We start from the raw sequence: 13,250 nt of genomic DNA on the forward strand, positions 1-13,250 counted from the left end.
GTATACTAGGTCACATTGCAAAATGTGTTTCTTACGGGAGTTGTGGCCAAACATTTGAAAGACATTGTTCTAAATTAGTGATCTTCAAAATTTTGTTTGCATGAATGAATTTATCATTGTAAATTTAATTACCCGCAGGGGGTTTCAGACAGATTGCAAACATTAGCATTGTTAAATAAAACTAAAAAAAAAAAATTTCTGGGGTGCCAGCTGGCTCAGTCTGTGGACTGTGCAACTTTTTTTTAATGTTTATTTTGAGAGAGAGAGAGAGAGAGAGAGAAGGAGCATGCATGTGCACACACACACAAGCAGGGGAGGGGAAGAGAGAGGGAGAGAGAGAATCCTAAGCAGTCTCCACGCTCAGTGAGGACCCCAAGGAGGCGCTCGATCCCACAACCCTGGGACCATGACCTAAGCCAAAATCAAGAGTCAGACGCTCAACTGCCTAAGCCACTCAGGCGCCCCAGAACTCAATTATTTGAACTGCTTCGAAGTTCTATGCCAAATCACATTGTGATCTACCACCAGTTTTTTAATTTAGATTTTCAATTACTTTTAGATTTACAGAAGCGTCACAAAGATAGTGCAAAGAGTTCCCCCACATAGCCTTAACCCAGCTCTTCCCCTAATGTTGACATCTTGAAGCATGGTACATTGATCAGAACTAAGAAATTAACATTGCTGTAATACTATGAACTACAGACATTATTGATTTCACCATTTTTTCCCTCTAATGTCCCTTTCCTCTTCCAAGAGCCAATCCAGGATACGCTGCATTTAGTTGTCATCTCCTCGTCTCCTCCAGAGTTTCTCATGTCTTTCATGATGTGAAAAGTTTTGAGGTGTACTGGTTAGATATTTTCTAGAATGTCTCAACTTAGATTTGGCTGTTTTCTCTTGATTAGACTGGGGTTATAAATTTGGGGGAAGAATTCCACAGAGATGAAGTCCTTCTCATTGCTTCGTATCAAAGGGGCAAATGATATCAACCTGATTTATTACTGGTGGTGTTAACCTTGACCACTTGGTTAAGGTGGTATCTGCCAGTTTCTCTACTGTAAAACTTACCATTTTCCTTTTCCATATTCTATTGTTCAGAAACAAATATCTAAATCCAGCCCACACACTCAATAAGAGGTGGGATTCAAGCTCTACCTCGGAGGAAGCAGTATCAAAGATGTTGTAGCTGTATGTTAAAACATTTAATACTAGAGTAAATATTTTGGAGGAGATACTTTGAGTCTGTGCAAAGTATTGTTTCTTCTTAAAATTTCACCCACCACTTTTAAAATAATTATTTAAAATTTTAAAATAATCTGTCAATTTTTCCGGGCACCCGGGTAGCTCAGCCAGTTGAGCATCTGACTTGGGCTCAGGTCATGATCTCCCGGTTCATGGGTTCAAGACCTGCGATGGACTGTCAGCTCGGAGCCTGTAGCCTCCTTCAGATTCTGTGTCTCCCTCTCTTTCTCTGTCCCTCCCCCACTTGTGCTCTCTCTCTCTCTCTCTCAAAACTAAATATATAAACATTTAAAAAATAATAATAATCAGTTTTTAAAATAATCTATCAACTGGTAACTCAATTAGGATCCCCTTCAATTTTGTTGAAAACAAATAATTGGGAACCAACTGGGAAATCCAAATACTTACATATTTCCAATTGTTCTTGTGTCTGGTGTCCCATAGGTTTGTACACCCTTGGGCAAGACATCATAGTAAGATTTGATTCACGATTGGAGAGAGGTATGCCTTTTTTTTTTTTTTTTTTTGTAAAGTGGGAGAAAAGTGTGTTCTCGGGCGACTCTGTAAAAATTAGGATGTACACACTGGTTTCCTGAAAACTCTCCTGGCCTGAATACTTCTAGAGGTTTATATTCTTAAGTTTGAAGACTCTGAATAAGTCTACTCCAGTGATTTCACCTACCAATACTGAGGTTTATTCCTCCCTTACCTTTGGTCGCTACCTGTTCCTTCCTCTAAGGACAATCTTCTCTCAACTGGAAAGTCCTCCAGCACCTGGCTTCCTAACTCGGGCCTCATTTTCCTCCTCTTAAAATATTAAGTGGCTTGCAGCTTCTAGAACACACATTGCTGCTTACCTCTTCCGCCTGTATGGAACATCCCCTCTCCGGTCCTAACCTATGTAGCTGGGACTCTGGACTCATACTTTCTAGGCTAAGTAGCCACTTGAAAACGTGCTCAAAGTGGCAGATCACCACGGCAGTAACGAACTGCTTCTGGGGCGGGAGGGCAGTGAGTGCTAGTGTTTGTAGAAGACATTTCCTACATTTAATGATGAGGAACGTTTGCAATGCACACCACAGCCTTCAGAGTCCGTAGGCACCCAGCGCTCTCAAGGCGCCTCATCAGCGCTGATTTCCAGTGTCGGCCACGAAAATCACAACATCCAGCCCGGAAAACGAAGTGAGCCCTGGAGGAAATCAAACTAGTACCTCCGCCTTCTCCTAGCTCTGTGGCTACCACTCCAAATCCCAGGACCCTGCCCGCCTCCGCCTGCCCGACCTTAAAGTGGGCCTGGAGGGCCCACTCGTCAAGGCAAGCGGTGGACCCACCAAACGCGTTTACTGTTTGAAGATTACAAAGCCAGTCAGCAACTCACGCGAGACGGAGAGCGAATTCTCGCGAGAACTCTGGGAGGCGGCAGTGATGGCGGCGGCGGGAACCGGACCGGGACCTGGAGTGGATGCAGGACCCGGCCCAGCAGCGGCAGCAAATGCAACAGTGGCAGAAGAAGGGGAGACAAAACCGGTGGTAGCGGTGGCAACTGCCCCGGCTGGAGAGGGAACATCTGTTGCTCCAGCAGCAGAACCCGGTTCTGGAGAGGCAGAAAGTGGGTAAGATGTCCTGCAGCCCGAGGGGGACACTGGGAGGGAGGCCCACCCCTCCTGGAGTCCCGCGGCTCCCTGGAACTCTCCTGCCCGCACCCTCCGAACCTAGGCCCTGCAGCCAACGGCTCGCCCTTCGCCCCCCCCCCCGCCTTCCAGGACTGTAGTCCCGCCCGCCGCTTGGCCCGTCCCCTTCTCCCTCCCCTCTTAACTGTGTCTGTAACTACGCCCCTTTCCGTACCTTTCGCGGGTCCTGAGAGTCAAGGTTCTTGTTCTCTCTCAGGCTCCTGAGAGGTCTGGTAGCTCACTCTTATAGCAGGAACTCCTCAGATATCCCAGAGGAGAAACCACTTTGCATTGCCGGACTGGAAGAAGTAACGGTTCCTCTGAAAACAAGAGTGGGAGAGCTGCATCTAGGCGAACCTCCCCCAGGACTAATTCCATCTCCTGTAGATTTGTCAGTAAGGACAGATTAGGCTTCTCTCTGCCCTATGGGCCTGCGTCTGTCTTGGTCATATTCTTCCTAACCCTGGGCACCCAGGCTGAGAGAATAGGCTTAGCTGAAAAAGCTGTAGGAGTGTGAAGTTCACCTGTACTTTGATCATTATCCTTAGGCATAGGCGTTTTGAGGTTTGTTTCCCTTGAAGATTCTCACTTGAGTACTTTCACTATCTTGTAGGGATGCAAATTCAGTTGATGTAGGTGGTGGTTTGGAGACTGAATCTTCTAATGGAAAAGATACACTAGTAAGTATTTCTTTTTGGATGTATGCAAGGCAAAATAGGTTCTGTTTTTTGTTTGTTTAAGTTTTTAAGTGAGTTAAATACAATAGGATCAACTGACCTGATTCTCTAATTGCTGTGTGGACACAGGAAGGTGCTGGGGACACTTCAGAGGTGATGGATACGCAGGCGGGCTCCGTGGATGAAGAGAATGGCCGACAGTTAGGAGAGGTAGAGCTGCAGTGTGGCATATGTACAAAATGGTTCACAGCGGACACCTTTGGCATAGATACCTCGTGAGTATTTTTTGTAATCTTTGTTAAGAATCGCTTTTTAAGGGGCACCTGTGTGGCTAAGTCAGTTGAATGTCCAACTTCGGCTCAGGTCATGATCTCGCGGTCTGTGAGTTTGAGCCCTGGCGTTGGGCTCTGTGCTGACAGCTCAGAGCCTGGAGCCTGCTTCGGATTCTATGTGTGTGTCTCTTTCTCTCTCTCTCTGCGCCTCCTCCGCTCATGCTCAGTCTCTCAAAAATAAATAAACATTTAAAAAATGTTTTAAAAAATCGCTTTTTAGGGGCGCCTGGGTGGCTCAGTCCGTTGAGCGTCCGACTTCGGCTCAGGTCATGATCTCACGGTCCGTGAGTTCGAGCCCCGCATCAGGCTCTGTTCTGACAGCTCAGAGCCTGAAGCCTGTTTCGGATTCTGTGTCTCCCTCTCTCTCTGACCCTCCCCCGTTCATGCTCTGTCTCTCTCTCAAAAATAAATAAACGTTAAAAAAAAATTAAAAAAATTTTAAAAAAATTGCTTTTTAAAATAAATCTCAGTATGTTCAACAGTTGAATAATAATTTGTAGGCAAATATAAAAGCATATTATTTCCTATGTCTTCTAACCTCACCTTCAGTGAGTAGTAGGATTTGAATCAAGAATTGTTTTAATAATCTGAACTGTTTTCTATCTATTGAGGGTCAAGCCCTAATAGGTACAATGATAGGTATTCTCCCTGCTTTTGAGCTTACAACCTGGTTAGGAGACAAAACCATGCAATTACGAAGCATTATATAAACAGTTATGGGACAGTAGCATTTAGATGTTGTATTTGGTGTTACGTATTTTGGGGGAGAGGGTTGGTGTATATGGTGGACAAAGCCTGTTGTCAAAAATTTGAGATAACCAGTGACTCTTCATGCTTGAGCGATCCTTTTTTCCCTTTTGGCTTCAAACTCACTCCCTTTAAGTATTCTGTGTTCACTTCTCAGCAAAACATATTTCCTATCTTTTACCTCTTCTAATGAATCAAAATCACTTTATAATTGATTGAAAGTAAAAGAATTTTTGCTTTATTGTAGGGAGTTTGCCAACAGCTAGCAAGTGCTTGATGTTGACATACTGTCTATGGAAATCATTGTACTGCTGGCTCTCTTTGGTGTTTTTTATGGTTCTTTTTGTGCAAGTAAATTCAGATAAGACTGCCTCAAAATAAGGCTGCACTATTCTGAAATTCTTCCTTCTTGGGTGGGTTGTCGAGGAAGCACCTTCCTTTATAATTTATTGTGTGCTTTCTAATTAAAAAGTTGTAGGGGACTTTAGAAATGCTAATGTTCTAATTAACATGTGATTAGTGATCTAGGATACAGTGTTTAAAAAAAAAATAATGAAGGATCTGAAAGAAAGAATTGATCTTGGTAGAAGTATCTATAGGGAAAGTATACAAGATAAGCAAAGCTGGTCACTTAGATAAGACCCAACTAAAATCTGGCCGCTTTGGCCAAAGAGAATTTATTTGGATAGACAGAGCCTAGGAAAGGAAATTTACCAGAGAGCTAACTTGGGGTGATCTAGGGAAGAAGCAAACCACAGTTCAAGAGTTTTGGTAGAAACCAGTTTGTACCTGAATTTGAGAAGTTACACCTAAAGCCCAACTAGGTGAGACGGATTGTCTTTCACAACTGAGATGGAGGAAGGGAGCTAGTCAGGGTAGGAAAAAGGCTGCTGTGAATACCTGATTATATTTGAATTAATAACTATACTTCTACATGTCTCTAGTTTGAGGCTTTACTTTCTGTAGGTGATTTTATCATGGTGGGCTGTTGAACAGAAAGGGTTCAAGAGCAAGGTAAAGGCAAGGGAATTCAGCCTTAACATTCACAAGAATGTTTCTTAATTTCTTGAGTGGTGACAATAGACACACATTTAGGAACCTTCTCTTCGAGGATACTTAAAGCAAGTTTCACTTGAGTCCAGATAAATCTGCTTTTATTTTGATTTCTTCTCTTACAACCTAAACCAGTCTTGTATTTTTCTATTACTTTCTCCTTTTTAAGACTAAGGTCTCCTGGGGCACCTGGGTGGCTCAGTGAGTTAAGCGCCTGACGTCAGCTCAGGTCATGGTCTCATGGTTCTGTGAGTTCAGGCCCAGCGTGGAACTCTGTACTGACAGCTCAGAGCCTGGAGCCTGCGATTTCCCGGTGTCTCCCTCTCTCTGCCCCTCCCTCCTCCCCACCTCCACGCGCTAGCTCTCTCTTGCTCTCTCTCTCAAAAATAAATATTAAAAACAAAAAAAAGAGTAAGTCCCCCTTATACAATACAGACAAGTTTTCACTTGCCCCCAAACTCACTTCTGAGGAGCTATCTTTGTGATACAAGCAGTCTTAATAGTTAGAACTCCTTTCACTTCCTTCCCTGCCCCCCCACCCCCCCCCCCCGCCCCATCCTCCATATCTAATCAGTCACCAAGCTTTACCAATTTTTTTCTCTTGTATATGGGCTTGTCCTTTCCGTTTTTATTCTTTCACCCTAAGTGAGGCCTTCTTTGCCTTCTGCTGGAACTGCTACAAAAGTGTCTTACGTAGGGGTGCCTGGGTGGCTCATTCTGTTAAGTGCTCTGTCAGTGCAGAGCCCAACTTGGGGCTCAAACTCACAAACTGTAAGATCATGACATGAGTCAAAGTCAAGAGTCTAATGCTTAACTGACTGAGCCACCCAAGTGCCCCCACATTTGCTTTTTCTCATCTCTTCCTTCAGACCCAACCTGTCACTTAAAATTTTAACCATGTCACTTCCCCTTCAAGGAGTTCCCATTACCCACAGAAAAAATCCAACTCTACCTGGCTCCTTGCACTTCCTGCCTTTCAAGCCTTTTTTATTTTTCTTTATTTTTTTTTTCTTTTTTTCTTTTTTTCTTCCAAATCCCCTCTCTGGGACAAACTTATCTACAGCAGTTTGCTCCTCTGCCCCCTTGTTGGCCTTTCTCATCTCTGTATATAGTTCACTTAGACAAAAGAAAACCAACTCATCTTCCCAAATCTAGTCCATAACTTACGTTCTCCAAAATGTTTCTAACTCTTAAATCTGAAGTTACTACTTGGATCCTTAAAACTCCTCTGGAGTAATTATCACCTGTAGGATTCCTTTGGTACTGAGACAAGTAATGTTTTGTGACTTACGTGTTGTCTTCTTGAATAATTATTTACATTTTTAATTAATCTTGTCATATCTTCTGTCTGCCCTTTCCAGCAGTATTATTGACCTTTTAAAGAGATATTTAAGTATTTAAGTGTATAAATGTCTGTGTGTAAATTAGAGTTGTATATATTTAAATATAATTTACATACAAATATTTGCATGTAACTATATTTAAGGAGACTACTTTGTCTTCCACAACTGGCCTGGCATGCTCTTTTTAGGTGCTTAAATACCATAATAAACTAGCTTGGACAAGGCACCAGTGATAATCTTCCTGGTGCTGAATTATCTACTATGATAGATAATATCTTATTAAATGTTTTAACAGAAAAATCCAGGTATTTGTGAAAATATAAGCCCTGTTTTGGTTTTGATGACCTTTGTAAATTTTAATCATATATTAATATATTAACGTTATTATTTTCACTGCAGGGAAGGGATCCCTGTCGATTCAGTTGATTTACTTCTACAAAGAAGTGTGTATTTAGAAGTTCACTGATTTTTTAATCTGGCTGTTCTGCAGATCCTGTCTGCCTTTCATGACCAACTACAGTTTTCACTGCAATGTGTGCCATCATAGTGGGAATACCTATTTCCTCCGGAAGCAAGCAAGTAAGAACAAACTCACGAGCGCCGCAAAATTGTCCTCTGGGTAGCTGCAAATGAAAGAGATTTGGGCTTAGCAGGATCAGGGAACTCCTGCCTAGTAGCCGGTAAAAGTTATGTAACATTGGAGTTTAGCTCCAAATAATGGCTATGGTCCACTTCAGGGAAAATCATGACTCTTATTTTTTTGCTGCTATAATTGTTAACTTGTGGATCACCTAGTTGAATATCCTTTAGGTAATATGACTATAATACTATAGATAATTTTTTCTTCCTTTTTCTTTTTAACAGACTTGAAAGAAATGTGCCTTAGTGCTTTGGCCAACCTAACTTGGCAGTCTCGAACACAAGATGAACATCCAAAAACCATGTTCTCCAAAGATAAGGTAGAGAAGAGATTAATGTAATTGCAATTATGCCAAAGAATCAGGTAGAACACCTAAATATACTCTTTAACAATGAGTACTTTGCCCCCAATTTTTATGAATATATGACTATAGATTCAGTGGTTGTTACTGATTTCATGTGATTTACTAACTTCTAATATGTGCACATTATGTCAGTTGGCTAAATTATTAGTTGGGGGAATCCTTAAATAGTTTTGGTTGGCTTTATAGAAGCAAACAACTGTCTATCCCCCAATTAATAATCAGATCTTGAGGCACCTGCGTGGCTCAGTTGGTTAAGTGTCTGACTCTTGGTTTCGGCTCAGGTCATGATCTTACGGTTTCGTGAGTTTGGCCCCATGTCGGGCTCTGTGCTGACAGCCTGGTTCGGATTCTCTCTCTCTCCCTCTCTCTCTGCCCCTCCCCTACTGGTGCTATCTCTGTGTCTCTCAAACTTAAAAAAAAAAAATCTTGAGGGGGTGCCTGGCTGGCTCAGTCAGTACAGTATGTGACTCTTGATCTCAGGGTCTTGAGTTCGAGCCCCACATTGTGCATAAAGATTACTCAAAAATAAACTTAACCAGGAAAAAAAATCAGATCTTGAGCTGAACCTTCTCAGCCCCGTTTAACTATTTTTAAAGACGATTATTATAGATTTTGTCAGAGGGAAGGGGGTAGGTTTATACATGCCTTTTATTTAAACGAATTATCCTTTATTATTAAACTGCAAAACCACACAACTGAAGTCAGGACTCAAAATTAGACGACTAGCCCACCCATGAGTCTTTCCTACTGTGATTCACGGTAAGAAAATATGAAAATTAAGTAAATTTTAGAACGATGGAGTTTACATTATGCCTACTATACATTCATACCTGCCCACTTTCATTTAAGCTGAAACAAGGGGCATCTGGCTGGCTCAGTCAGTAGAGCATCTTGAGTTCAAGTCTCATGTTGGGCGTAGGTAGAGATTGCTTAAAAATAAAATCTTTAAGGGTCCCTGGTGGCTCAGTTAAGCATCCAACTCTTGATTTCTGCTCAGGTCACGATGTCATGGTTTGAGAGATCGAGCCCCACGTCAGGCTCTGTGCTGACAGTGTGGATTCTCTCTGCTTATGATTCTCTCTCCCTCTCTTTCTCTCTGTCCCTCCCCCACTCACGCTCTCTCTTTCAAAGATAAGTAACAAATATTTTTAAAAATTCAAAAAATATAAAAGATAAAATCTTGAAAAATAAATAAACAAAAATTTCACCAAACACGGGCGCCTAGGTGGCTCAGTTGGTTATGCATCTGATTCTTGATCTCCACTCAGGTCATGATCTCACAGTCTGTGAGGTGGTCTGTGAGATTGACGGCACAGAGCCTGCTTGGGATTCTCTCTCTCCCTCTCACTGTCTCTCCCTTGTTATGTGTGTGCACACATACTCTCTCTCAAAATAAACTTGAAAAAAAATTTTTTTTTCACTGAACAGTGCTTATCCTCCACTCTTTTTCCTCTGCATTGTTATTTTCTGTTCTAGTCAGTGCTAGTTTTGACTTACAGAATTGATTTTATAACCTACTAATAGATTGTAGTCTACAGTTTGAAAGACACTGGCATAGGGTATATGGTGAGACCAATATAGTTGGGATCAGACTGTAAGGGCTTTTCTACTGAATAGAAATTAGGACTTAATCCTGCAGGCTGGAGTAGTCAGACAGCCCTCTCACCTCCTTTTTATTCCTGCAGTACAGATGTGTTATGATTAGATTTGCGTTTTTTCCGTTTTTTTTATTCCTCCCAAATTCTTATTTTGAAATTTCAAACATAGGAAAATTCAGATAGTACAGTGAACCATCTGTTAGTTATTTTCCTAGATTTGCCAGTTATTAATATTTTACTGCATTTGCTTTATCTCCCTAAGTTATATGAGACTAAACTGAATACTATACCCAGTATTTTCCCATAACCGTAGTACAGTGATCATACTCAGAAAACTTAGTGTCGATGTAATACTACTATCTAATATATAGTTTTTATTTTTTATATAAAGTATATAATTATATTTTCTCATTGTTAATTATCATTTTAATATCCTCCATAGCTTTTTTTCTCTATCCAGGATCCAGGCAAAGATTGCACATTACATTTAGTTGTAATGTCTCTCTTGCTCTTTTTTTTTTAAGTAGGTTCCATGCCCAACATGGGGCTGGAACTCACAACCCTGAGATCAAGTGTTGTATGCCCTACCAACCAAGCCAGCCAGGTGCCCCGTAATGTCTTTTTTGTCTTTAATCTAAAATGGTTCCTGAATTTATTTTACTTTGTTTTTTTGGTCTGCTGTGACATACATTTATTTACTTATTTCTCTATAAAGTTTATTTCTTTATAAAGTTTATTTATTTAAGTAATCTCTACACCCAGGGATGCCTGGGTGGCTCAGTCAGTTAAGCATCCAACTTCAGCTCAGGTCATGATCTCATGGTCCGTAAGTTCGAGCCCCACATTGGGCTCTGTATGGCAGCTCAGAGCCTGGAACCTGTGTCAGATTCTGTGTCTCCCTCTCTCTTTGCCCCTCCTCTGCTTGTCCTCTCTCTCTGTCTCAAAAATAAATAAACCCCAAAAAAATTAAAAAAAAAAAAAAGTAATCTCTACACCCAATGTGGGGCTCATGGCCCCGAGATCAAGAGTTGTGTGTTTCTCCAACTGACTAAGCCAGGCACCCCAGTCTGCTATGACATTTAAAATTTTGAGGAGCCCAGACAGTTGTTTGGCGTGATTCTTCTGTTTGCATTTATCTGATTGTTTCCCCATGATAGAGTTCATGTTAAACATTTTTGGCAAGAATATTATGTAGGTGATGTATGTATAATGTATTTTTTCCTTGTATCACATCAGGAGGCATAAAATACTGGTTTGTTTTATTATTAATGATCTTAAATTTGATTACTTGGGTAAAGAGGAGGTATCTATCAGATTTCTCCATTGTAAAGGGACCTTTTGTCTTTGTAATTATTAAGCAGTCTGTGTGGTGATGTGTTGAGATTGTGTAAATGTCTCATTGGGACCCCGTCAAGCAATGGTTTTAGCAACTAGCCTGATTATCCTAGCCTGAATCAGTTAATAGGGTGGTCATTGTGAAAAAGAATACATTTGTTACTTGCAGTTCTTCTGTTAAGAGAGTTTTCCTTTCTGTCCATCTTTTTTTTTTTTTTTTTTTTTTTTTTTTTTAAGTATCCATGCAGATTTGTGGATTATTTTTTTTAAGTTTGTTTATTTTTGAGAGAGAGTGGGGAGGCACGGGGAGGGAGGGAGGGAGGGAGGGAGAGAGAGAGAGAGAGAGAGAGAGAGAGAGAGAGAGAGAGAGAGAGAGAGAGGTGGACAGGTAGAGAAAAAGGAGAGAGAGAGTGCCAAGCAGGCTGCACCCTCAGTGCAGAGCCTGACGCAGGGCTTGATGTCACCAACTGTGAGATCATGACCTGAGTCGAACTCAAAGAGTTGGAGGCTTAACCAAATGATCCACCCAGGTGCCCCAATTTGTGGATTTCTGATTTCTGGTGCTCAGATTTGATCAGTGTATCCCCATTGAGTCTGACACCTGATACTTTTTGATATGTCCCTATGAGTTTTTGAACTCTTCCTTTCTGGAACAACAGAATATTCCAGATTTCCCTTCTACTTTCCCTGATTCAACCCTGGTTCCTTTTATTTATTTAAAGATTTTTTTTTTTTTTTTTTTTGAGTAAATTCTACATCTGACATGGAGCTTGAATTTGTACCTCTGAGAGCAAGAGCCACACACTCCACTGACTGAGCCAGCCAGGCACCCCAAATAGTTCCTTTTGGTAAAGATTTGGTTTTCATTTCATGGAACTAAGCGGTGGAAGGTTTTGGTGGTAGACTCTAACTCTGATGGACTTTGGCAGAATGGTGACAGTGGGGGAAGGTCAATGTCAAGGTCAAGCTCAGATATTTGTTTAGTCATGTCAGCAAGAACTGGTGAGGATAATAATCAGAGCAGTGGGGATAGAAGAGGCCTGATGGGTGAGAAATTTTCTGAAATCTTAAAATTCATTTGGTGTCGGTTTAGATGTGATGGTTGTGCACAAGAGAAGAATCAAGGATGATGCCCTTGGCTTCTAGCTTGTGATTCTAGGAGGTAGGTGATTCTGAGCATTAAGAGCAAGAATAGAAATCTGCAGAGCAGATTTATGAGTTGAGATACAAAGTTTAGTTTTGTAACAATTTGAGGTGCCTTTGGGATGACCAAATAGAGATGTTAGAAGCAGGCAAAACAGGAGCTCAGGAGAGAGAATCACTTGGGAGTCATTGTCCAAATGTCACCCAAGGGAATGGGGAGGATCTTTCCCTCCAACTGGATTGTAAACCTTCTGAGGCTAAGACTTGTGTATACTTACATGAAATTCCTCACAATCTGTATATTGTTTGCATGCAATTATGTATTTGTTTAATCATGAAAAACTAAACGTGGATTTTTCTCTCGATTCTGACAAGCTCTTTGAAAATGCTGCAGTTTTCATTCCATTTTTGTGAGTATAACTTTGAAAGCAACTATAGAACTCTTAATATATTTTGTTTTAAAAAATTAGGATATCATACCGTTTATTGATAAATACTGGGAGTGCATGACGACCAGACAGAGACCTGGGAAAATGACCTGGCCAAATAATATTGTTAAAACAATGGTGAGTAGACCAAAATGATCAGACTTGACGTTTCAAAAATCCGTGTTCTTTGTAAGTATTAAATCTGTTTTAGTCTCACTGAAATAACGTGATGACTAAGAAAATGAGAACAACTTAGTTTTAAATCTTGGACAGTGAGGTATCACTGATTGTAAAGTTTAATAGTTTTCGCACAATCACCAAGTTGTGTCTGAAGTGAACATCAATGTCGTTTTATACACGACAGGGGAACCTTGGTCCACTGTGCTTTTGCAAGTATAATTTATATTGACATGGCAGACTGTTTTTCCCTTTGATTTAAAAACAAAAACAACACTGTTCTAAACATTAGTGTCCTTAGAATTAAAGAGAGTACCTGGGGAGAAGGCCACAGCAAGCTGTTAACAGTGCTAACTTATATCTGTGAGGTGGAGGGATAGGGGAGGATTCCAAAGGACTTTGGCTCTCATTTCTTCAAGTTCCTCTGTTTGAATTTTTTGATGGTCGTGTATTTTCTAATCAGAGGGAAAAGCAATACTATCATTTGGGGAGGTTACACTT

General features: G+C 41.0%; 1 protein-coding gene and 1 long non-coding RNA gene across 5 annotated transcripts in view; one reads left to right on the forward strand and one right to left on the reverse strand.

Moving 5' to 3' along the window:
* Positions 1-266: 266 nt before the first annotated feature.
* On the reverse strand, positions 267-2,515 carry LOC132691822 (uncharacterized). Its single transcript, XR_009616006.3, has 2 exons — positions 1,647-2,515; positions 267-960 (listed from the first exon to the last, which is right to left on the reverse strand). It is a non-coding gene; the product is annotated as an uncharacterized LOC132691822 (long non-coding RNA).
* Positions 2,516-2,621: 106 nt separating this feature from the next.
* The window catches only part of ASH2L (ASH2 like, histone lysine methyltransferase complex subunit), a 31,352-nt gene continuing 20,723 nt past the window's right edge, over positions 2,622-13,250 (forward strand). For 2 of the 4 annotated variants that reach the window (XM_060653573.3, XM_060653574.3), the window contains exons 1-6: positions 2,623-2,855; positions 3,526-3,592; positions 3,719-3,864; positions 7,555-7,643; positions 7,929-8,023; positions 12,615-12,710. In XM_060653573.3, the coding sequence (XP_060509556.1) occupies positions 2,668-2,855; positions 3,526-3,592; positions 3,719-3,864; positions 7,555-7,643; positions 7,929-8,023; positions 12,615-12,710 (681 nt within the window). In that variant the 5' untranslated portion in view covers positions 2,623-2,667. Of the gene's footprint in view, positions 2,856-2,994; positions 3,308-3,525; positions 3,593-3,718; positions 3,865-7,554; positions 7,644-7,928; positions 8,024-12,614; positions 12,711-13,250 lie in introns of those variants that run through there. The other 2 variants (XM_060653575.3, XM_060653576.3) reach the window with 2 other exon arrangements.

The sequence above is a fragment of the Panthera onca genome, chromosome B1, assembly GCF_046562875.1.
Source record: "Panthera onca isolate mPanOnc1 chromosome B1, mPanOnc1 haplotype 2, whole genome shotgun sequence".
NCBI classification, from domain to species: Eukaryota; Metazoa; Chordata; class Mammalia; order Carnivora; family Felidae; genus Panthera; species Panthera onca.